General features: G+C 44.2%; 1 protein-coding gene across 1 annotated transcript in view; it reads left to right on the plus strand.

Annotated features, from left to right (window-relative positions):
- The first annotated feature begins 4,166 nt into the window (after window positions 1–4,166).
- ST8SIA1 (ST8 alpha-N-acetyl-neuraminide alpha-2,8-sialyltransferase 1) overlaps window positions 4,167–24,951 on the plus strand; it is a 166,746-nt gene continuing 145,961 nt past the window's right edge. Inside the window, exon 1 of the mRNA XM_075552008.1 lies at window positions 4,167–5,379. Coding sequence (XP_075408123.1) covers window positions 5,144–5,379 — 236 coding nt within the window. The 5' untranslated portion in view covers window positions 4,167–5,143. The remainder of the gene's footprint in view (window positions 5,380–24,951) is intronic.

Genomic DNA, 24,951 nt, shown 5'->3' on the forward strand with positions numbered 1-24,951 from the left:
GATTAAAACAAAAAGAACGAGCTATCAGAATCGGAGGAAGGGCAACACAAACCCATGATATGCAGATGACACAAGTCCCCTTGCTGAAAGCCAAGAGAACTTGAAACACTGATGAAAGTCTAAAACTACAGTCTTCAATCGAGCTTCCACCTCCACACAAAGAAAACAAACTCTTCAGAACTGGGCCAATTATAATAAATGAAGAAAAAGTTAAAGGTGTAAGGATTCTATTTGGCTTGACCCCACAATCAATGTCTATGGAAGCAGCACCCAGTAAACACAACAGCACATAGCTGCAGAAGACCTCTTTACAGGGCGCCACAGCAAAATGCCACTTCGGGAACAGGCCCACGCCATGATGTTTCAATTGTTTCATTTGCATGGGAAAGGGGAGGATGTATGAATAGGGAGAACTGATGAAAACTGGATGTATTTGAATTTTGGTATTGGCAAAGAATATTGGATGTACCATGGGCTGTGAGAAGAATGCACAAATCAGTCTTGAAGAAGTACAACTGGAATGTACCTTAGATTGAGTACGTCTCGTGTACTTGACCATGTTACCAAGAAGGAACAGTCCCTGGAGAAGGGCATCTTACAGCAGAGGCTCAGGGAAAAGACAGCAGTCCTTAAAGAGATGCATTGATACAATTGCTGCACAACGGCCTTAAACATGTGATGGCGAGGACGGCTCAGGACTGGGCAGTGTTTCATTCTGCAGTACACAGGGTGCCTCTGAGTCAGACCTGACTCAGCTGCATCTAACAAGTGTCCTCAGACTTGCAATCATAAAAGAGTACCCAAATCACCTTCCGAACACAAGAGAGGTCAATATAATATCTAAAGCATTATAACTTGTAAGATTATCTTCCCACCCCAGCCCGCTAAACGGTGCTATGTTAGCAACAGCCAGAAAAAATTGAGGCAACAATCAAGTAGTAATTATTTGTTGTGTATGCAAGCCCTCAAACCGACTTAATGCCAGGAGAGAAATGAACTGAGTGTAAATATTGTTCTTGCTCCCCCTCAGACATGTGGACATACTACATGGAATCTTATTTGGATCACAGGCTTTTCCATTTGATAAATGGGATCAAACATTCTTACTGCGTAGTTAGGGAGACAAATTTACACGTGACAAATCCTAGTATCACAATGCAACTCAGAATTGTTTACCTATCTGTTAACAACAGCAAATACCAAATGCCTTCACAGCAGGAGGTCAACGGGAAAAAGGAGCAGAAACTACAAGGATGCATTGAGTGTCTCCTCCATGAAGCATGGTGCTTGATGCACTCTCAGAACATCCCGAGTAAGAAATTCCTAGATCCTGACTCGAAACTAGAGTAGTCAGTTGGGATTTCATAGGAGGCAGAAAAAAAGATACCATATATGTCATGCAATGAGAATATACATGACAACTGCACTGGAGTTTAAATTCTGAGCACTAGGCTTGCAGATTATGTTTGCAGTGAAAACACTAGACCCATTTTTGAGTCTCTGCATAGATTCAAACCTCGTTGAGCTCTTCCTGACTAGAAAGACCAGGGAAGTGTGTCTGAAAATGGGCTGCGGCTGGCTACTCCCATAGCCAGACCAGGGAGGGGCATTTTACTAACAGGGATTTGCCTCCATGTGCCCTTGTTGGAATTGAGGAGCCCTGGTGGCCTGCGTGGGGTTTCATTGGGCTGCTAATTACAAGGTCAACAATTTGAAACTACCAGCTGCTCAATGGGAGAAAGAAGAACCTTCCTACTCTTGTAGATAGTTAGAGGAAACCCACAGGGGGCAATTCTATGCTACTCAGCTGGGTCACTATCAGTCAAAATCAATGGCAGTGAGGCAGGATCACACTGTCAATCATAACTACCTTGATCAGAGGGCCCGAAACCAATTTTGTCAGCTTTTCTAGCTTCTGTGCTGTACATCACCCCATCCTGGTCTCTTTCCTTCTCCTGTGGTTCTGCCTGCGATTGTTATGAATTGATGGGTGGCCAGTCGTGATTTTGTGACAGTGTCTTTGCTCCCCATATTCTATGTAAGTGGCTGAGTTCCTTTGATTCTGGGAAACCATTGTGGCCTCATGCTGACGGCTTTGTTACTCTAGATGATTTGTCTTCATCCTGTCTTTGTCCTGTTTTAGACTTAATGACAGTGTCTTTATAAATTATATTTTAATTGGTGGTCTCTTTTATCCCCTAGAACAAAACAAAGCAATAAAAGTGACCCGAGTGACATAGAATGGCGGGAAATGGTCTGGCCGATGAAAAAGCAAGAAATTCAGTTAACTTATAGGGTAGGGCAATGTGTGAGTCTGGCGACTTTAGAGAAACAAACCCTCAGAAACTCATGTATAAGAGAGTTTTATATAAAGGTTAAGTGCACAGCAAAAAAACATTCTAACCCAGTGCTCCCCAAACCCACGAGTCCAACATTAACCTATATGTCCGACACCAATCCACAAAGTCCTCCTCCATCTCACAAAACACATACTATGACGCCGACTGCAGGAGGAAAGCCAAATTAGTGAACGTGTAAGCATTTCAGTATGGGCAGGAGTCTCTGCTCAGCTGCTCCAGTACCAGGGCTGCATTGGGGTAGGTCCATGTGGTTTCTTCTTGGGGATGTTTTACAGGAAGTGAGCCTTGTCAGCTGAAGCAGGGAACTGACTAAGGGCAGCTGCACCCTGTTCCAACCATCAGAAAGCAAGAGACCCGAGAACTAGAAAGGCGAGGATCACTGAGCCATTTGTCTCTCCGCCCTTCAATTAAACCCACATGTGTTTATCCACCAGGTTGGCACAATAAACTAACTACCTTAGGCAAGAACTAACAAAAGTAAAATAATTTCAGCCTTTTAGGCGGAAAAAGATATTGCCATATAGAAGTTGTTTGGTTGAAAACAAAGAGTTTGAAGAATTTTGAATTAAATAAAGGAAACATTACACACTCTTTGTAAGTGTGATGAGCCCCATTTTTTTCTGTTTATTGATTTATTTAATGTTATTTAATCCACAGTATTCTTGAGACTTGGGTAAGAAGAGAGATATTAAGGTGGAGCTCTGGGCTACCAATAATAAGGTGGGTGGATCAGAACCACCAGCTATTCCTCCAGAGAAAGTGGAGGCTGTCTGCTGCCATAAAGATTTACAGTCTTAAATATGGGGTACTGTGATGCAGAATTGACTTCATGGCAGTGGGTTATGCTTTATTAAATCATAGAAATCGAGGTGGCAAACTGTTAAAAAAAAAAAAAGGCATTCCCTTCCTCTCTTGAAAACCCAGAGGGCCAGTTGGCTGATTATTTCACTTCAGGTGGTCTTCATTTGAAAGACTCTTTATCGGGCAGGCTCCACTATGGTAAGGTGTAACTTTGAGGTTCAAGGTTTCCCAGGTCTATACATCTTACCTTGTCTAATTAGAGATTTCTGGGGCCTGCCTGCAGGTGAACAGTTGTCCATTCCCCAAAGAGAACAGAGTGGTATTGGGAGAATGGGATTACAGTGGTCCTTGGCGTCTTACTTCGTTTTGGCAAATAACTTCCTATCCCAGTTCAATCGACGAAGCTAATGGTCCCCTATTTTCCTGATATTTCGTTTTTGTGATTAGTTTACTGATCTGTCTAGTAGAGTAGCAGGCTTCTTTGTCCTTGCACTCCTTAACATTTGAAGAAAATTCTAAGTAAATAGAATAGGCAGCCACTAGGAGGTACTGGAGCTAAGAGTTAGGCGCGGGAGGGGGGCGAACCGAAATGGCCAACGGTGGCTCTCTAGGCTCTCTGGATACAAGCGGGTGGCGCTTTTCCAAGGTCGGCGTTGCGATCAGCTTGAATCACGCGCGACAAAAAGATATTTCAAGTTTACATCCCTTTCTTGTCAAAGGAGCAGACGGCCAACGCCTCTGCCAAGCCTGGTTGCGTCCTGGGGTCTGCGTCCTCGGGCACCAGCTGCCCGCACATCTGGATGTAGCGGCGCCTTTCCCTGCAGGGCGGATGAGAGGCGGAGGACTCCGGTGTGCGCGCACCTCCTCGAGGGCGCGCGTGTGCCCTTGTGCGCATCGCTCTGTGTGTGTGTGTGTGTGTGTGTGTGTGTGTTTTGCGCACGCGCGCGCGCTTGGGTGTCGGCTGGAGCCCCGGGCTCCGGGACCTGCTCCTGGGGATGGGGGTCCTTCCGAGAGCCCCTCTCCGCCGACCCCTCGTGCCTCCCTGCGGGTGAATCCCCCACCCGTTAGGGCGAGCCCCGGGCGGCGGCGGCGGCGGCGGCGTGCGGAAGAGTCGGGCTCCCGCCCGTCCGGGATTTCTCAGCCCGCGTGGTGGGCGGGGGGCGCGCCGTGGTATTGTCTGCTGCTCTCCTTGGAGAACAAGGGCAGGCGCGGGGTGCGCGCTCCAGCGGAGCGGAGCGTCGCCGACCCAGCGGGTCGGAGGAGGCAATTCGCGGGTGGGGGAGGCGGAGGAGCCCTGATTCCAACCAATCCGCGCGCGTTTGCCTGCGGAGTCCGGGGCGCAGCGGAAGGCTGCGGCGCGCCGCCCAATTCCCCGAGGCGGGCGAGTTCGCCGAGGCGCCGGGAGCCGGGCGGCTGGGGGTCCCGGGCCGGCGCCTTGGAGGGAGCACCCCGGGGCGGGCTAGCGGTCCCGGGCCGCCGTGGAAATTTCCAAGGACTTGGCGTGGGGTGGCGCGCGCGCGCCTGGGGGTGCCCGGCGGCGCGGGAAGCGGGGGCGAAGAGCCGGGCTCGGAAGGGACGCGGCGGCCGAATGTCGCGGCGGGAGCCCGGCTTCTGCCCGGAGCCGCGCGCAGGGCGACAGTGATGCTGCAGAAGCGGCCGGGGCGCCTGGTCCTCGTAGCCGCGCCTTCCGAGACCTCAGCGAAGGGGCAGCGACCATGGCCTTAGCTCGTGACTTGTCCCCCCGCCACTTCGCCCGGGGAGAAGAACCCCTTGGAAAAGTTGCCTTTGAATCATTCTCGCGCTGACCCTTGGGTCCGTGCGTGGGGACTGAAGAAGCGCGAGTGCGCGTTCCAGCAAGACATTGGAAGGTGTGTGTGTGTGTGCAGGGTGGGGGGCGTTGGTGGAGGGACTGTCTGCTGTCACTTGGCCAAGTGTAGGGCTGAAGCTGTGGCCCCGCCTCTCTCCCGGGCCCAGGGGATGCGATGGGCCCCTGCGGGCTGGTCCGGCTGCACACGCACCGAGGGGCCATGGCTGTACTGGCGTGGAAGTTCCCGCGGACCCGGCTTCCAGTGGGAGCCAGTGCCCTCTGCGTTGTAGTCCTCTGTTGGCTCTACATCTTCCCGGTGTACCGGCTCCCCAACGAGAAGGAGATAGTGCAGGCGGTGCTGCAACAGGGCACGGCGTGGAGGAGGAACCAGACGGCGGCCAGAGTCTTCAGGTACTCCTGATATCCCTCCCTCTTCTGTCCCTCCCGTCCTTTCCTCTCCAGCGCGCAGAGGACAGCAGCGGGGCGTCCCTTCCACGCAGTGCTTCTGGTCTGTCCCCTTTCCCAACCAGTCTCAGTCGTCGGGAACACTGAGTCAGGGTTTTTTTCTCCCCTACCCTCCATCCCACGAGATGTGAATACTCTGCGCTTTGCACTTGTAAAGACTACGCATTTCTTCCCAAGTCTGAGTTGTACTTAACGATTTGCCATTAACGGGCAGGAAGGAGGAGAACCCAGGGTAATTTAGTCCTTCGCACTTGATGAGAATTTATTTACTGGGTTCGGCGGCAGACTTTTGAAACCACAGAGAAGTAGAAGTAGCTTTCTTCCTGAAATGAGGTGAACGGCTGGTATTCTAAATCACAGACAGATCAACTGGATGATGTGTAAATCCCACGGTTTTGTGCAGTGTGCAAACATCATTTACCGGCGTCCTACTAGGAGCCGGTAACATGCATTTGTGTGGAGGCATGCGTGCGTGTGCGTGTGCGTGTGTGTATGTGTATGTTGAAATCTCAAAAACTTTTCAGTAACACAATGTTCCCATTTTATCGACCACAAACTGAGTCTGGAAGCTGAAGTTACTTGGTCAAGGTCATGTGCCTTTGAAATGTCAGAGCTGGAATTTACATAACTTAAGCTCCAGAACCCTCTGCTCTTTTCCTTAGCGCAGACCATGCATGCCTTCTCCATCCAGGAGAGTGGGAGATGTGCTTTAGGTGGGGTCTTGAAATAGGAGAGAGGAAAACAAATGTAAAAACCAGGCTAAAAAGGAAAACTCTTAAGTTCATTGAAAGGTTGTAGTTACCCATTCTTTTGGTACATTTCCGTTTCAGTGTCTAAAAATATGTCCCTTCCAGCAGGGGATGTGCAGTTTGGCTGCATGGCTGGTTTACTCCCCTTTCTTCTCCACTTCCTTTGGCCTGTCGAGGGGACACACTGCTGCTTCCACCACTGGGAAGTACCCCCCCCCCCCTTTCACCTTCAGCCCTTGGAGCAAAAGATACAGTCTCAATGGGTATTGCTTTCTTCACTACGATCTTTCCAAATAGTGTGTGGACAGGTGAGAGCCAGCTTTTACCTTATTTATAAGATATTAGTTGTAGATGTTCATTAAAACCTACATTAAACACACACAACTTCTAAAACATATGTTTATTTCTTCTCAGGCCTGCTAAGTGCCTAGAAAGATGGTCAAAGAGATGAGACTATTATTTCTGAAGAAGGCAGCTGAATGTTCTTTTAAAGGCTTTTCCTCTGTTTAGCTTTCGAATTTTACTATCATCCTATTTTTAAAAAATCATTTTATTGGGTGCTCATACAACTCTTATCTCAATCCATACATACATCAATTGTGTAAAGCACATTTGTACATTCATTGCCCTCATCATTCTCAAGGCATTTGCTTTCTACTTGAGCCCTTGATATCAGCTCCTCATTTTTCCCTTTCCTCCCCACCCTCCCTCCCTCATGAACCCTTGATAATTTATAAATTATTATTATTTTGTCATATCTTACACTGTCCAACATCTCCCTTCACCCACTTTTCTGTTGTCCGTCCCCCAGGGAGGTGGCTATGTGTAGAGCCCTCTAATTGGTTCCACCTTTCTACCCCATCCTCCCTCCACCCTCCTGGTATCGCCACTCTCACCACTGGTCCTGGAATGATCATCTGACTTCCCTGTGTTTCCGGTTCCTATCTGTGCCAGTGTACATCCTCTGGTCTAACTGGATAATTTTACTACCATCCTATTTTCAAACGGCCCTACTGTTCTTTAGAGGAATGTAAGGGTTAACTTTCTCACCTCTGTGATACTGATTATTGTCCTCAAAAGGCATAGCATCCCCCGATACTTTTCTCTGAGACAGAAAGCATTTTCATCTCATGCAATATAAGGAAATAGGTTAAGAACTTTCCATTGGTTCTCAATGAAAGAGTCCCCTCCCCGCCCACCCCCCCCTTTTTTTTTTGTATAGGAGACGGAAAAATGAAGCTCTTTTAGTGACTAGATTTTGTTTTGGAAGATGTGACCAAGCGGATGATGCTTCATATTATGAGCAACGCAGGGTGGCTGTTTCTGAGACACACTTGTTCCAGGCTGTCTGGAGCCTGGACTAATTGTCGCCGTGCTTGGCTGTTTCTTAGTCTAGTCTCTATGTGCAGAGCATTCCTAATTAAAATGTGCACAGTGTGAACTGCCTATACATGTGTACCTCCAAGTTAGTGTTTTCTGAAATTGTCTGAGAGGCACCCATTGCCTTTTGACAGAACTTTCGGTTTTAGAGTAGAATCCTGAAAAATGAGATAGTGTCATCCCATTTTATATAAGCAGAAGAGCACCTGGAAAATTGCTCTATATCTCTGAGTCTTCTTTACTTTAGAAAAGGCGGATAACATCCACCTTTCAGGGTCATCTCAGGTTTAAATACAATAGCTGCTGCCAACACCTTTTGCACCCAACAAATGGCTGTTGTTATGATTCTTTTTGTTTTGTTTTCAATGATCTTTTTTAAAAAGTCATTTTATTGCGGGCTCATACAATTCTTATCACAATGCATACATACATCTATTGTGTCAAGAACATACCATATATACTCGAATATAAGCCGACCTGAGTATAAGCCGAGGTACCTAATTATTACCTGGGAAACCAGAAAAACTGATTGACTCGAGGATAAGCCTAGGGTGGAAAATGCAGAGGCTATTGGTGAGTTTCAATAGTCAAAACAATTGAAAATAAAATTACTAAAAATTGAGACATCAGTGGGGTAATATATTTGAATATTTATTTTAAATAAAAAACAAAAGGACAAGTCATTTAACAGTAAACCAGCACACTAAGTGGAAAATAGGTTCAACAAAAACAATAAGGTATCAACAATGATACCTTAAGAGTACTATTTCCTGAGCTCAATCAGCAACTAAGCTAAAATGTAAAGAGTTAAAGTCCTTCAAAACTGGATTCCTCATCATCCATATCCCAATGCAGAGCTTCAGCTAGTTGAGGTCATCATAGACGCTGTCCTCACTGAAATCACCGTCATCACCATCACTGCTGTCATTTTCATACAAAACTCAGTCTTCACTGCCATCCATAGCATTACTAATACTACATTTCTGGAAGGCACATCGCACCATGTCTTCTGGAATGTCTTCCCATGCATCTCGAACCCACTTTGCTATTAACTCTATGTCAGGCTTCATGAGATTTTCTCCTTTTGTTAGTCGGGCTTGACCAGATGACATCCATTCATGCCACATCCTTCGCACATGGTCTTTAAAAGGCTTATTCAAAGATACACGTCATAGGACGGCTCTGATTGGTTAGATTTGAGTAAATGAACATTCAAGGCCCTGCAGCGTCAGCAGGGCTTTGAATGAACAGCGGAGGAATGTCAATCACCTGCGAGATGTTACACCTTGCTGGGGTACCACTGGCCTGTGTATAAGCCGAACCCCAGTTTCGGCTTATACAAGAGTATATATGGTATGTACATTTACTGCCATCATCATTCTCAAAGCAGTTGCCTTCTACTTGAGCCCTTAGTATCTGCTGCTCATTTCTATCTTCCCTCTCCATTCCCCGCTACCTCATGAACCCTTCATCATTCATAAATGATTATTATTTTATCATATGCTACACTGTCCGAGGTCTCCCCTCCTTCTTCTCTGCTGTCTTTCCCCCAGGGAGGAGGCTATATGTAGATTCTTGTAATCAGTTTCCCCTTTTTACTCCACATTCCCTTCACCCTCCAGGCATCGCCACTCTCACCACTGGTCTAGAAGGAGCCATCTGTCCTGGATTCCCTGTGTTTCCAGTTGCTATCTGTACCAGTGTACATCCTCTGGTCTAGCCAGATTTGTAAGGTAGAACTGGGATCATGATAGTGGGGTGGGAAGGAAGTATTAAAAACTAGAGGAAAGTTATACGTTTCATTTTTGCTACCCTGCACCCTGCCTGGTTCATCTCCTCCCCACAACCCTTCAGTAAGGGGTGTCCGGTTGCCTATCATTTGGCTTTGAGTCTCCACTCTGCACTCACCCATATTTTCAATGATAAGATTTTTTTGTTCCTTGATGGTTGATACCAGATCCCTTCGACAGCTCGTGGTCACACAGGCTGGTGTGTTTCTTCCATGTGGGCTTTGTTGCTTCTGAGCTAGATGGCCATTTGTTTATCTTTGAGCCTTTAAGACCCCAGACGCTATATCTTTTGATAGCTGGGCACCATCAGCTTTCTTTACCACATTTGCTTATGCACACAGTTTTCTTCAGCGATCCTATCATGAAGGTGTGCATCCTACAATGCCAATTTAATAGGACAAAGTGTTCTTGCATTGAGTAAGTGCTTGAGTGGAGGCCCAATGTCCATCTGCTGCCTTAGTACTAAACCCATAAATATATGCACATAGATCTGTTTCCCTACACTCATATAAATATATTTACATCTGTACATTCCACTCTTTGGACCTCTATAAATACCCTTTGTCACCTAGTTCTTTCCTCTATTTCCTTTTACTTTCCTCTTGTCCCACTATCATGCTCAGCTTTCATTTGGGTTTCAGTAATTTCTCTAGGTTACCTTGCCCTTGCTGAATCCCTACCAGGCCACTGACATCCTCCTTGCTACTGATTATGATTCTTATAAATTACAATTTTCTACACATGTGACAGTTTAAGGGAAGAGTTCTGGTTTACCTATTCAAAGTTAGAAATTTTCACCTGCTGAAGTTGCAAAGAATCCCTAGTGACCCCGCCATTAATATTTTTAACGTGTATACTTATATTAAAACCAGGAATAAGTTTTGAAAGATTATAATTAAAAGTTTAATAATGTTTTCAGTCAAATTGTTTAACTACTCTACCTATGATAAAAGCCATTGCAATTTCAATATCTGTATTATTAGTATGCCTGTGGTATCATATGTTTATTAACTATCAGAGATGTTAGCCAGACATGTATGTTAAAGAGACATAATTTTGACATATGATTTTTGCATAAAAGGGATCTCTGTTTCTCCAGTCTGAAGTATCTTTTATACAGATATACTATCTGTCCATAGATAGAGAACATGGATTTATGTGTGGATATCTACCCACGTTTATAAATACATCATGTAGTGACATCATATGTCCACATATACACTCATGCATAAAAGTACACTTATGTTTTACACTATATAAAAGTATATGTATTAGTATAAAATCGGTAGGAATCAAAGAGACTCTGCGACTTGTCCCTGAACGTAGAGTGGATAATGCAATTGGAAGAAATGGTGAGGGCTAGACAGCTGAGCAGGAGATTCCAAATGGTTACACTGGAAGACAAAGTAAAGTATTATAATGTATTGTACCAAGACCAGGTGTTATAAAACCAAAAAGGAAGTTTGCCTTTCTTAAGCTGAGAGAACTGAAGTAGGAAGGAAAGGCTCAGGTGGCAACACTGTTTCTGTGGGTCATCAAAGCAGGGAAGGACTACCCCCTCCAGTGGTACAAACAATAGAAATGTGGGTGAAGGGAGACAGTGGATGGTGTGGGATAAGAAGATAATAATAATTTATAATTTATCAAGGGTTCACCAGGGTGGGGGAGGGAGAGAAAAAAAAGAGGAGCTGATACCAAGGGCTCAAGTAGAAAGAAAATGTTTTGAAAATGATGATGGCAACATGTGTACAAATGTGCATAATAAAACTGATGTATGGATTGTCATATGAGCTGTAAGAGGTCCTAATAAATTGATTTGTTTAAAAAGCAAAAGAGGAGGCCTCTCGGTGAGATGGATTGGCATAGTGGTACTAACAATGGGCTTAAAGAGAGGAGTGGTTGTGAGGATGCTACAGGACTGGGCCATGGTTCCTTCAGTTGAACAGAGGTTACTGTGGGTCACACCTGACTTGCTGCTACTTTATAACAGCAGTGACATGGACAAAATATTGAGCCACATAGAAAACATCCCTAGAAGATAGAAGGAATACACAGAGTCGCTGTATGGAAAAGAACCGATGGCCAGTCCGTCATTTTAGGAGGCAGCATGTGATTAACACGTGAGGGTACTGAAGGCAGAAATCCAAGCTGCATTGAAGGCATTAATGAGAAAAAAGGCTCCAGGAATTGACAGAATACCAATTAAAATGTTTCAGCAAATGAATGCAATGCTGAAAACACTCATTCTTCTGTGCCAAGAAATTTGGAAGACAAGCTACAGCCCAGCCAACTGAAAGACATTCATATTTGTGTTATTCCAAAGAATGGTCCCCAGAAGAATGCAGACATTATAGAACAATATCATTAATGGTAACCATTAAAATGTGAAGATGTTCAAAACTTGATTCAGCAGTACATTAACAGGGAGCTGCCTGTCAATTCAAGCCTGATTGAGAAGAGGACCTGGAAGGTGGGATGTAATTGCTCAGGTCACCTAGGTCTTGGCGAAAAGCAGAGAATAGCAGAAAGCTATTCACCTGTGTCTTCCTTATTATGCAGAGGCATGGTTATAGGTAACTATGGGGACCTTTATGTAGAACTAGAGACAGTTGTTTAAACAGTACAAGTGAATACTGTATGATTTTAGAATCTCAAAAGGTATGCATCCAGACTGTATCCATGTAGTCAGTCTGTATGATGAGCCAGACATCTGAAAAGCTGGGCTGCTGTAAAGAAGGATGCAGCATCAGGATTGCAGGCAGGATCATTTACTTGAGATAGGTTGTTGAAAACAAAGCGGACTTAAAATACTGATGCAGATCAAAGACTACAGTCTTCAATGTGGGTTCCACCTCAATAGAAAGAAAGCTTACTTCTACAACCTTAGCTTTCATCTGTAACTTGTTTCCTTCCAATGATTTCCCAGTATTGGTGTCATTGTAGTTCTTGGGGCAGGACAGGCTTTGTTGGCTTTGCCAACCCCTCTTCTTGGAGGCACTAACGTCAAGACTACAGCTTTCTGCCCGGCTAATCCCTGCTCATCCTTTGGCAGCATTGGCTAAGGACAAAGACTTTGAAGTTAGTTGACCTGTGTTCAGATTCTGATTCCATCACTCTCTGTATCTTTAGAACAATCCAGCCTTGATTGTTTATTACCTCATCTGTAAGATGGGGTATCTGGTAGGATTGCTCTAAGAATTAGATTAAATAATGTATTTAAAATGCTTAGAACAAGTTCTGTCAGGCAATTCGTCCTCAGTCATGCTAGCTCGCCTGAAACCCCCTTTCTTATCCCTCCCTTCCTAGCCTAGCTGTGCAAGCAGCCCCTTTTCTTCTTCCAATCTTGTGCATATTAGTGTGCTGCTTTTATTCTTCTCAACACTTACTAGTAGGTTTTCTATTGTTGTCATGGAAGATGTTATGACTGTTTAACAGTGAGCTTACCAAAATTTTTGCTTGCTTGCATCTAGTGATGGGGACAGACAATAAGAGCGGGCATGTGTAAATCTCTGGCAGTGACCTATACATTTCTCAAGTTGTATTAAAATGGCCCATTAATTGATCTGCCGTCACGTCTGCATTCCCAGAGCTGGGTGTTCTTCACTTTCACATTCACAGTTCTTGATATCCTCATTCTTGTGGAGCTAGTGGGTGACCAGGAATCTTAGATGGGGGTGGGGTCAGAGAGCTAATTAACCAAGACGTACGTAAGGGGTATCTACTTTGTGTCCGGCATTCTGCTCGACAGTGTGGAAGAACCGAAGGAGCAAATGGCACAGGTGCTTGAAGATTTCTTACTCAAGAGCAGATTTTCCAGTTCATCTCTAGTTGATATTTTGGGCTGGATGATTCTTGGTTGTCGGCCTTCCCTGTGCACTGTGGGACACATAGTAGTGTCTCTGGCTTCTTCCCACTAAATGTGACAAGCAACAATGTTTCCAGACTTACTGAAATGTCCTTGGGAGGACACAGTTGAGAACAACTGGAGAAACGAAAGCAACCTATTTGACAGGATTATAAGAAAACAAAACAGAAAGCATCATGCAATTAAGAGCCAACTTTGCAAATGGCAAACTGGAAGTGTTTTGACGACTTAGAGAAAGCTAATGTCTCTGTGGGCATCTGCAGTTGTGGAAGGCTTCCTGGAAGAAGGATAATGAATTGTTCTTGGAGAGAAGAACAGAACTGGGTTTTGAAAAGCTTGGGAAGGGGGAGGCATTTTAGGATGTTTATTGTTTGCAGCTGTTTCCACCGAAAACTTCTGGGAAGAGCTGGTCCGTGTTCCCATAGGTGCGTCTCTTGGGCCCTGGCAGGAAGTGCCCCTTTTCTTTGGTCCTTCCCTTGTCTTCCCCTTCCCCATCCCCAGTGGGCACAGTGTCTGTCCATGGTGCCCTTCTAGATTTGGGAATTCCCTGCCAAGATGGCCCAGACTCACGTCTGCAGCAAGTGTGTGTGGTACATTCCCCAGCTGTCTTCCCGAGGTGGCCAAGGGACGGCACCTTTGGGGCAGGGCTAGGATGTAGGAGAACTTGACTATGAGACTGAGACGGCCACCCGTGCTCCCAGGATGGGTTCGTTCTGTCTTGTCATGCTTTGGGACCAAAGCCCCTAAGAATTCTCCATTTGAATGTGGCATTCTTTGTTGTTAGTCGTATATATTTGCCCAGGAGGGAGAATAGGAAATTCCTACTTGTTGATTTTATTTCTGACTTTTCACTATTTAGATTCATGATGTGTGGAGCCTTCAGGTGTTCTCTTCCCTCAGCCTCACAAATAGAGGTGCTGTTAGTGCCTTTGGTTTATGCTGTACAGTCGATCCTCCGGTGGAATATTGTAGTGCTTGTTTTGCGTCTTGGGAGCTAATATTATTCATTATGGAGAAGGATGTTGTAGTAAACTAGTTGGATCAATTGAAAAAATCATATCTGTTACTGGGGGTATAGCCCATTTGTTTTTCTGAAGTTTATCTTGGAAGTGATGCTGATGATAAATTATCAATGCAGTCCCTCACGTTGGAATTGATAGATTTTCTGGTAAAAGATAGATTTGAACAGACGAGCAGTGAGATGGGAGCAGGAGGCGGCAGTCTGCTTCCATAAAGACTGCAGGTTTGGAAACCCCACGGGGCAGGTCTGCCATGTAATCGAGGGTCACTACGAGTCAGAATGGACTCATTGGCAGTGGGCTTTTTGGTGTTTGGTAACCAGGTGAAGGGAATGGGGCTGACTGCAGGGGGCACACAGTCTGCAAGGGAAGGAGGCTTGGAACAAACAAATTCATCTATGATTTGTCTCCTATAAGCTCTACTAGGAATGCCTACCCAATTGTGTGATTTCATGCTACGAAATGGGTCTTTTCACCCTCAGAAATGGGTCTTTTCACCCTTCTCATGCACTGAAATAAATGGAAAGAGCATGATTGGCAAACAAAAAACCAGCAGAAACCAACAGAAGTACAATACAAAGAAAATTTATTTTAAAATCCAGAACTATAGTCGAAAGACATCTGGATGAATAAATAAACTGGAAACAAAAATTTAGCAACAGTGAAAACAGATGCCTGTGTTCCAGAAATCACGTTAAGAGCCACTTTATGAACTCGTTTAATTCTTATTACAACCTTCCGAGCTGGATACTACTGTGAGCTTCGTTTTACAAACCAAGACTCCAGGAAGTTAGGTAAAGAGTGGGAAGGTTTACAATTTGTGGTACAGGAGGGATTTGAACTCAAGCCGAGTCGCCACAGTCGGTGCTTCTTGGAGAATGGTGATAACTGCTGACGTGAAGGTAATATTCATTCATTCTTTTATTTGTTCCTCGCATGTTTGGAATTTGAGAGTCTTCTACCTGCCAAGTACTGTAACAGGGTTGAGGACAGAGAAGGGAACCACACAGGCATGAGCTCTGCTTCCTTGCAATTTAGAATCCAGTTGGGGGGACAGAAAGACAATAGTGACATAAAGAAAAAATAACGATGCTGTTGTTAGCACTACCCTGCAGTTGGCTCCTGACTCCCTGTGACCCCATGCACAATGGAAGGAAACGCTTCCGGGGCTCGCTCTGTCACCTGCAAGATCAGTAGAAGATCAGACCTATGTGATCCACAAGGTTTCCATGGGCTGATTTCAGAAGTACATTGCCACACCTTTTTAGGCAGTTCATCTTTTTTGTTTTTAAAATCATTTTATTGGGGGCTCTTACAACATTCCATACATCTATTGTATCAAGCATATTTGTACATATGTTGCTATCATTATTTCAAAAACATTTTCTTCTTGGACCCTAGTTTTATAAGAGGACTCCATTTTCCCCATCCCCCCTCCCACCATTGTGAATCCTTGATCAAGTATATATTGTTATTATTATTTCATATCTTATACTGTCCATTGTCTCCCTTCACCCATATTTCTGTTATGCATCCCCTTCAGGGGGTGCTATATATCCAACCTTGTGATGGGTTCCCCCTTTCTCTCCCTTCCCCTCCCCCACCATCCCTCTACCCTCACCCTCATGATATCACCACTCCCACTGTTCCTGAGGGTTTTATCTGTCCTGAATCTCACGTGTTGAGAGCTCTTATCTGTGCTGATGGGCATTCTCTGGTCTTGCCAGATTTGTAAGGTAGAATGGGCTCATGGTAGTGGGGGGGGGGGAGAGGAAGCATTCAGAAACTAGAGGAATGATGTATCATTCATCAGTGCTCTACTACACCCTGGTTGAATCATCCCTTCCTTACAACCCTTCTATGTGTTTGTGTGTGGGGAGAAGGGGGATATCCAATTGTCTACAAATGGGCTTTGGGTCTCCACTCCAACCCCCTCTTTCCCATCGATAGAGCTGTGTGTTTGGGGTCTTTGATACCCTATGGAAACACTGCTGAAGCCTGTTCCATGCCATAGCAGCGTCCAGACCTCCACTGACAGAAGGCATTGGTTGATATGGAGTCTGTTGGCCAGGAAATGAACCCAAGTCCCCCACATGGAAGAGGAGAAATCTGCTACTGAACCAACAATGCCCCACATACAATGAAGGGAGCAGAGACAGCAAGCAGGGCATCAGAGGATGGATTTTAATGCAGACTTGGGAAACCAGGGTGGGCTTCCTGGATGAAATGATGTCTGCAGTAAGACCAGAAGGATGATAAAGAAGAAGGAGTTTCAGTACAAGGAAAGGATGGAGGAAATGGCATAGAAATGGAAATCATAGACGCTGATGGGAAATGAAGCAATGTGATCTGGCTGGAGGGAGGCTAGCAGGAATGGAGCAGAAAAGAGGCCTGAGAGAGGGAGGTCGGAGCTGTCTCCCAGAGCCTTCCCTATACCAGCCTTATGAGGAGCCCAAGTACTCCGGGCACAGCATCTGGATCGGTTGTGCTCATTCAAAGCTGTTCCCAGCCTCTCTGCTGCAGGGCTGCATAGGTTGGTGTATAGAATTCCCAGTCATCCTTACCTGGCTGTGAGAAATGACAGGGAGCACATTCATACCTGTAAAGAGCCTGAGCAGAGAACTGGTTCTAGTCCCGATTCTGTGGCGTTGGCTCATTTATTTGGTCTTTCTGCTCTTTCACTGTGGATGGCTAAAGCTCGAAAGGATTGTTGTTGTTAGGTGCCACCAAGTCAGTTCCAGCTCATAGCGATCCCATGCACAACGGAACGAAACCCTGCGTCGTCCGGTACCCGGCTGACGGCGGTTACGTGTGAGCCCTCTTGTTGCAGCCACTGTGTCAATTCATCTCAGAGGAGCTGCCTCCTTTTCACTGATGCTCAGCTTTACCAAGCACGAGTTGATACTGCGTAATTGTTAGAAAGCCACTGAAGAGAAAAGCGGTGCCTTGGGATACATCCCATACCTGTGTCTCTGTTACCTCCGGAAAAGACTATGTGACCATGAAATGTGGCCTTGTGACCCACCAGGATGCGGTAATGTGACCTGACATATTTTAAGGAAGAGAGCAGAGCACCAGGCTGTTGGTTGATGCATTCACAAGTGCTGAGTTGCCTGTGTGTGCTAGTCAGGCACTGGGCATAAAGTGAGGGAAACAAGACACAGTCCCCGATTTTAGAAAATTGACAGTCTAGCATAGTGCATGAGTTGAATCAGTAAGGCAGTAAGAAATTGAGTAACATGGTGTTCCAAAGGCTGTAGTTTGTTTGGGTTAGTAATTATGCTGAATTTGGAAGCAATCGATTCCCACCTCCTTCAGCCCCCATCTCCCTTTCTCTTGAGCTCTCTCTCGTCATGGCATTGTGTGAGAGGCAAGCGGCCAAGTCCTTAGGAGCTGTGTCACTCCTGAAATTAGGTGCTAGGAGGAAAGCTGACCTGTAGTCAGAGGGACACGTTTACCGGTATTCAAGGCTAAGTCACTGGGTGAGCTGCCAGAGGTTTCCAAGTGAATGTGATGACAAAGGGGTTTGGTTTGTCTGTTCTTTGGTTTTTTTATTTTTAGATAAGTGCTTATTCTAACAATTGACAAGCTCATATACACACACAACTCTAAACCTTCTATACTTATTGTTAAAATTTATAGTGCTTATTGTCTGCTTGATTTTGGGGTAATACATATTTATTGCAGAAAGATTAACTATGTTATACACAGGAGAAAAAACACCCATAATTCCATCACTAAGAAAGGTTCATTGTGAACTCTGCTTCTTTCTTGAATATTTGCCAGTATGTGTGTGCATCACTAAAAAGGTATATAATTTGTAATGTATTTAATAAGCTTAACTGAATTCAACCTCTTCCTTTAGGATATTCACATATAATTCAATTATTTATCATTTCCAACCTTGGTGATAAGATGTCTTTATGATTTTCTTTTGGAAAAATTATTCATTTAAAAAAATTTTTTTGAAAAGTGTTACCATATTGGAACAAATTACTTTCCCAAAAAGGATACTCATGCTGCTTGAAATTTGCATATTAGTTTTTCTTTAATTAACTATGTTTTGCTATTTATTTGGTGATGTCTGAGTTTAGAATATCCAAAAGCCTTCCTATGTTCTTAAAATTGGCATTTAAATGATGAAAACAGTATTTTCATTTGTAAAACAAACATTTAATAATTTAGAGGCAACCATTGCTAATATTTTGATAGGTTTTCATTTGTATCACACAGATGTTCAATGCCTGTATGTGGAAAAAATATAAAGAATTTGACAGTAAGTTACAAATTTTTTTCAGTAACAATATATGTAGATTCACTTTATCCCTTTTCAATAGTCACAGGTTTTTCTATTGTTTGGATAGGTGATTCATGTAACAAATCCATTTTTATTAGGCATTCATTTTGTTGCGGTTTTTTACCTTTATACACAAGGCTGTGATGAACACCCTGTGTACACATCTCCAATATTTTTGTTTATTTATCAGACATTTTTAGGAGTTTTTTGAGTAAATGTGTGTGTGTGTGTGTGTGTGTTTTCTAACACAAATCCTTTGGTTGTTCGTGAAAACCTTAGATTCTGGCAAGTGGCAGATTTTGCGGTTCCCCCTTTAGTGTGGCTCTGCAGTGTAGCTCTGCATAAGACTTTCAGTGGCTTCTCTCTCTGAAGAGGCGAGCTGAGTCCTTCCTCATTGAACTGTGGTGTTGAAGAAGAATATTCAAGTACTCTGGACTGCTAATAGGACAAACAGATCTGTGTTGAAAGAAGTAAGGTCAGAGTGCTTCTTAGAGGCAAGAATAGCAAGACTTCGAGTGACGTACTTTGGCCATGTTGTCAGGAGAGACCAGTCCCTGGAGAAGGACATCCTGTTTGGTAAAGTGGAGGGGTGTGAAAAAGAGGAAGGCCCTCATTGAGATAGATTGACACCTTGGCTGCACCATGGGCTCAGGATAGGGACCATTGTGAGGTTGGACAGGACTGTATTGTGCATAGGGTCCTGTCTGAGGTGGCATCTAACAACTCGATGGCACTTGACAACGGTGCTTCGTGTGGCTGCGGGACCAGTACATCAGTAGCCAGCACACAGTGACTGCGGACGTGAAGTGTTGGAATTCTCCTTAGGTAGGTTTTGAAGAGGACATGCACCTAAGAATGACTCTCATACAACTGGTCTTGTACAGCAGGAGCCTCTCCCTTCAGTCTGCATGTGGAAACCCAGCTCGTGCACAGGGAGACAACATTTATTGCAGTGTGACATGTGTCTTTCTTTAGCTGGCATGGTGATTCTCTCCATTTAAGGACAGTGGGTATTTAACCCACAATCAAAAAGTAGTGCCCTTTGGGATCATTTACATAATTTGCTAGGCTTTAACCACGAAATGGATCAGGCCTTTAAACAGAAAAATGCACTTTCACAACCTTCTGAAGTAGATTTGAAGGAAAAAGGAAGTGTTTCAAATAAAACAGAAGCATTGAATTTTGTAATGAGACCATTTTAAGAGTAGTTTCCCTGTTTACTCAAATTAAAAGTGCTGGCCTTCCAGCTGAAGGGTGAAGGTGGGGTAGAATGATCAGGTCCATGATGACATTTTGTTGTGTTAGTTTTGGGGGGTCGAGTGTTGGTGATCATGGAGACCTTGGACAACCACTTGTCCCTTGTGCTCCCTTCACCTTTGTGAAGTGGCCACGCAGTTGCTTTACGACTGTCATGGATTCAATCATGTGTCCCTAGCTTCCACATCTACTCAGGACCTCAGAATGCGGCCTGCTGTATTTCCAGATAGGCTCTGTGCAGCTATAACAATTAAGTTAAGATGAGGTCATACTGAATCAGTTGTTGCTAGCTGCCATGGACTTGATGCTGACTCATGGTGACCTTATTAGAGGCTACCGTATTAAACACTGTCCAGTGCTGTGCAATGTGTGCAATTGCCAGCATGGTATCAACCATCAGTGACCTCATCTTAACTGAATAATGTTGCCATGATGCCACTTCATTTCACCAAAGGTTTGGCATGCCCTCCATTTCGCCGAACATAATGTTCCCCTGATAGTGAATCCCAAGCCAGGGAGTTGGACATTGTTCTGTTGGTGATTTGGAATGTTTTCCTTTGTCCATGGTCAGAAGTAGATCACCCGGTCTTATTTTCGAGTCTGTCTTAGTTTGGAAGTTCTACTGATACCTTATTGTCATCGGTGACCCTGATGGCCAAATACTGGTGGCATTTTGGTTGAACCCTAACTTTGAGGGCTAGTGCCCTTATAAGAAGGCCATGCAGAGATAAGGTAGATGTCAAAGGATGGTCCAGGGACAATATAGCTAGTCTGAAGTGACACATTTGTAAATCAGAGAAAGCCAAGGATTTCTGGAAGCCATCTGAAATTAGGAAAAGACCAGAAAGGAGTTAGCCCCTAGAGTCTTCAGAGGGAGCTGAGCTCTACTGACACTCGCTTTCAGACTTTGGGCCTCCACGACTGTGAGTTCATAGACTTAGCCTCCCTCTTTGTGGAGCTCTCTAACAGCCGCCCTCGGATCCAAAGGCTAAACTCAAGTAAGATGCATCCACATTGAGTCTTGTTTTCACATTTTCCTTGTCCAAGCTGTCAAATAAATATTTGTTGGACAAATCAAAACATTAAATTGCCTCAAGGATGTCCACATATCTCCTAGGGGTAGTTCATTTACTGGCTATGATTCTAGGATTAGGATCCTCGTATAGACTCTGTACTATTCCTGGTTGTTTTTAGATGTCGCGAGTTGGTTCTGACTGAGCAACCCTATGTTCAATAGAATGAAGCATGGCCTGGTAGTCTACCGACCTCACAATTGCTGTCAAGTTTGAGCCCATTGTTGCAGCCACTGTTAACAATCAATCTCATTGAGGGTCTGTCTCCTTTTCACTGACTCCCTATTTTACCAAACACGGCACTCTAAGTGTTCACCACCATTTCATTAGTCACTGCTTTATCAATTTGAAAAATATCTGTCCAGTGCCTTCTTTGTATTAGGCACTCTGCTAGCTGATGACAATAGAGTGGCATGCCAAGAATATGAGGGGGCTTCAAAAAGTTCATGGAAAAATTCCATTATCTTTCCATTCCATTTTCCCATGACCTTTTTGAAGACCCCTTGTATATGCAAACAGCAATGATTATAAAAGGAACAGTGATATTATACTTACTCTCCAAAATTACTGGCCAAAATTTCAACACTTCACTTGCTATGTCTCGGTGTCTGTAGGAGGGTGCTGCAAAGAGTCCATAGAAAAATGTAATGAAAATAATCTTTCCATGAATTTTTGAATCCCCCCTGGTGATTATGAGGATAGACACTTGCACCCAGTTTCTGGTGTAATATCTTTTGATTCTAGTTAACTTATGCAACGTGTAAAATGTGTTGCAGAGAAACAGCACTTTCAAACATTGCCAAAAGATACACGAGTTCACTGGGGAAAGCAAAGATACAGAGAGAGGCTGGCCTAAATGGGAATTGCTCATTTTGCAAGCAACTGGTCTCGACCAGTCACCTTGCCATCGAATAGGAAAGGAGAAGACGCATGGGGTGCAGGGGGTGGGGGTGGGGGTGGAGGAGAGAGAGAGAGAGAGAGAGAGAGAGGAGAGAGAGAGAGAGAATGAGAGAGAGAGAGAATGAGAGAATGAGAGAGAGAGAGAGAGAGAGAGGAGAGAGAGAGAGAGAGAGAATGAGAGAGAGAGAGAGAGAGAGAGAGAGAGAGAGAGAGAGAGAGAGAGAGAGAGGAGAGAGAGAGAGAATAGAAATGTGTTAGCTATGAAGTAGAAGTTCTATTTTTTGGTAACATCATAGTCATTTTTCCCAATAAGTGCTCCAACTTGAACATGCTGTAACTACTCCTCTGCTCTCCTGAACGCCTACTTGTGGCCTGTAATGACTTTCTGAAAAATGTGGTCAGATTTCATCTTTATGATGCTGGGGGTTAAGCATTGAATAGTTGACTGAAAGTTGGGTGGTTCAAACCCACCAGCCATTTATTGGAGAAAGCTGAGGCTTTCTGCTCCTAGAAATAGTTAGTCTCAGAAACCCAACCGAGCAGTTTATTCTGCTTCACAAGTTCAAGAAGCAGCGAAACGCACTCCACAGCCGTGAGTTTCCAGTTCCCAGGAACGCCCTGACTTGTGGCCTCTCTCTAGTCAGAGCCACTTTCCTGCTGCCATCTCTTCCTCATCGCCTTCTCATCCTGCTCGGGGCTGAAGTGCGCGTTCTCAATCTGAGCAATGATCCCACTCTGACCTGGCATCCTAGATCTTCCTTTCTTGGCTCCTTCTCAGTCCTTTAGGGAGAATCCATCTTCCCCAACAGAGTTCTGTACTTGTAATTCTCCCTAATATTATCTAGGAATGAGGGGTGCTCGTGGAGAATGGGGCTGGATTGCCAAAGATACCCTTCTGAAAGCTGAGCTGAGGGGCTAGCCACACAGCCATCCAGTGGTTCTACTCATCTCAGGATGTGGGGTCCTTAGCAGCTGGCCCTCAGCTGTGTGCACAAACCACTATGTCATAAAATGAAAGATTGATTCTTGTGTTTCATATTGCAAGCTTTATCACTTATAAGCAGTCCAAAATAATCTCTGTGGACATTTAAAATAGAGGGGACAGTATGGAAGATTAAATTTAGATGTAGGGAGCATTTATTGAGCACCAAGGATGTGCAAGTACTGTTCGAGATTATTTTTATGCACAAAATAATCCTGTACTTAAAAGACCAGCTCCATTTCTCAGACACTCCAGATGATATTTTTAGTCATGTTAGTTGTTATTTGTTTTGTGTCTAACAGATGCCACGCACTGTTTTAAGCACGTTCCCCTGCGAGATTTAAGATTCACAAATACCCTGTGAGGGAGATATTCTTACCTCATTTCACAGACAGAGGAACAGGCTGTAATTATTTGCCTAAGGCTATTGAGATTGCAAGTGGTGCCGAGAGCTAGCATTTAATGAGTGCCCTCTCTGAAGAACTTTTGTGTGTTCTTAACATCTGAACGTTATCATAGCAGCCATATGAGAGGGCCATAAGACAGTACAGTTTATTGTTGGAGGAACTGCAGCGCGCGTTGCTTAAAGAACTTTCCCAAGGTTCCATGGTTAGTAAATGGCCTGACTCATTCTGAGACTCAAGGCCTTCCTCACACTAAGCTGGACTGCCGCTTTCAGGAAGACTAATATGCACATTTAGGACTTCAAGACAAAGCCTGATATCTCTTTATATTATATATTATATTATATATTATATTATATATTTTAACATAAAGGAATGAATTTCAAATGGCCAAATTTCAGACTATGAAGAGTGAACACCTCCTATATTTTCCCATCTAGAGCTGTTTGTACCATTCACTCCACAAGGATAACTTCAAATAAAGTAGTAAATACAGTTCATGGGGGAAGAAACGTCCTCTTCCTTTTCCAGTTTCTCTCCCTTTAACATTTCTGATTCATCCCAGTGGTTAGGTCTACCCACCCTCCTCTAGACATCATAGACTGCTTCCTCCGTTCCCCGTTATCATGTGAGATATAGGTGAAGGAATGATGTACATTGTGATATGAATCAGCAGAAGGAAAACCTGTACAACCATGAGAGGCAGGAGGGGATATGAGGACTTTGATGTTGAACTCGCCCCACCCCACCATTTTTATTGTGACTTCACTCACTGCCTGAGAAATGGAATCTAAGTGAGAGTACCTTGGGTTATTCAGAAGATAAAGTATGGATCCAATGTAGTTTCTGCTTTTTAAAACATTTTTAATACCATATATTTATATGAGAAGTTAAAACTTAATACAAATGAATGATGAATTATTAAACATAAAAGCCTCTTCAATTTTACTCCCTGGAGGTAACCAGTAGTATTTTTTGGAGGGTCTTAAATAAAAATAATGTATTTTGAGTGGAAACATATCCAGCAAAATAAGTTCCTGCTCGACAAGTTCTCCAGCGATGTCCGTTCCAGTCTTCGTGGTGTGTCGGCATTCTCGTTATTTCTGTTCCCATGTTCCATTCTCAATAATGTGGTTTCGCTGCTCCTACTTTCTCACTCTTGCTGTCGAGTACGGTTGACCGTTTGGTCTCCTACAGATGATTTCTTGAGGGAGTACAGGTGCTCACGAGTGGTGTTCCTTATTTTATGAGTTAGCCTGCTAGTTAGCTAAAAGGTAACCTCGGGGATAGATCCAGCTCAGCGTCTTAAGAGTGTCTATGACATTAATGTCAGAGTTCTGCAACTTGTCCACTAAGTTTGGATTTTCCCTCCACCTCTGACAGCCCTGATTAGAAGGCTCAGTGGGAGTATCCCTGCCCCACTCGTCTCAGAGTACAGGAAGCCGTGGTTCATAAGGAGCCCTGTACACAAGTATCTACTCGGAATGTTGGGCTGTCTTCTTTGGGGGATGAGTAGAGATCAGTAGTTGATCATACCTGGTCACTTGCAAACTTTTAAGACATCAGACACTACTAGGATGGCATCCTAAACTAGGATGAAGAACATAAAATTTATGAACTATCTTATGCCTACTGTGTGTGTATGGTAGCAGCTGTTTGTTGACTGTCAGAGAGGTTAGCCAGACACATATATTAAGGAGACATAATTTTGGTCTAAGATTTTCGAATAACTGGGATTTCTATTTCCCCAGGCTGAAGTATGTCTTTAACAGATATAATATCTGTCCATAAATAAGCAACAT

The sequence above is a fragment of the Tenrec ecaudatus genome, chromosome 6 (assembly GCF_050624435.1).
Source record: "Tenrec ecaudatus isolate mTenEca1 chromosome 6, mTenEca1.hap1, whole genome shotgun sequence".
Lineage (NCBI taxonomy): Eukaryota > Metazoa > Chordata > Mammalia > Afrosoricida > Tenrecidae > Tenrec > Tenrec ecaudatus.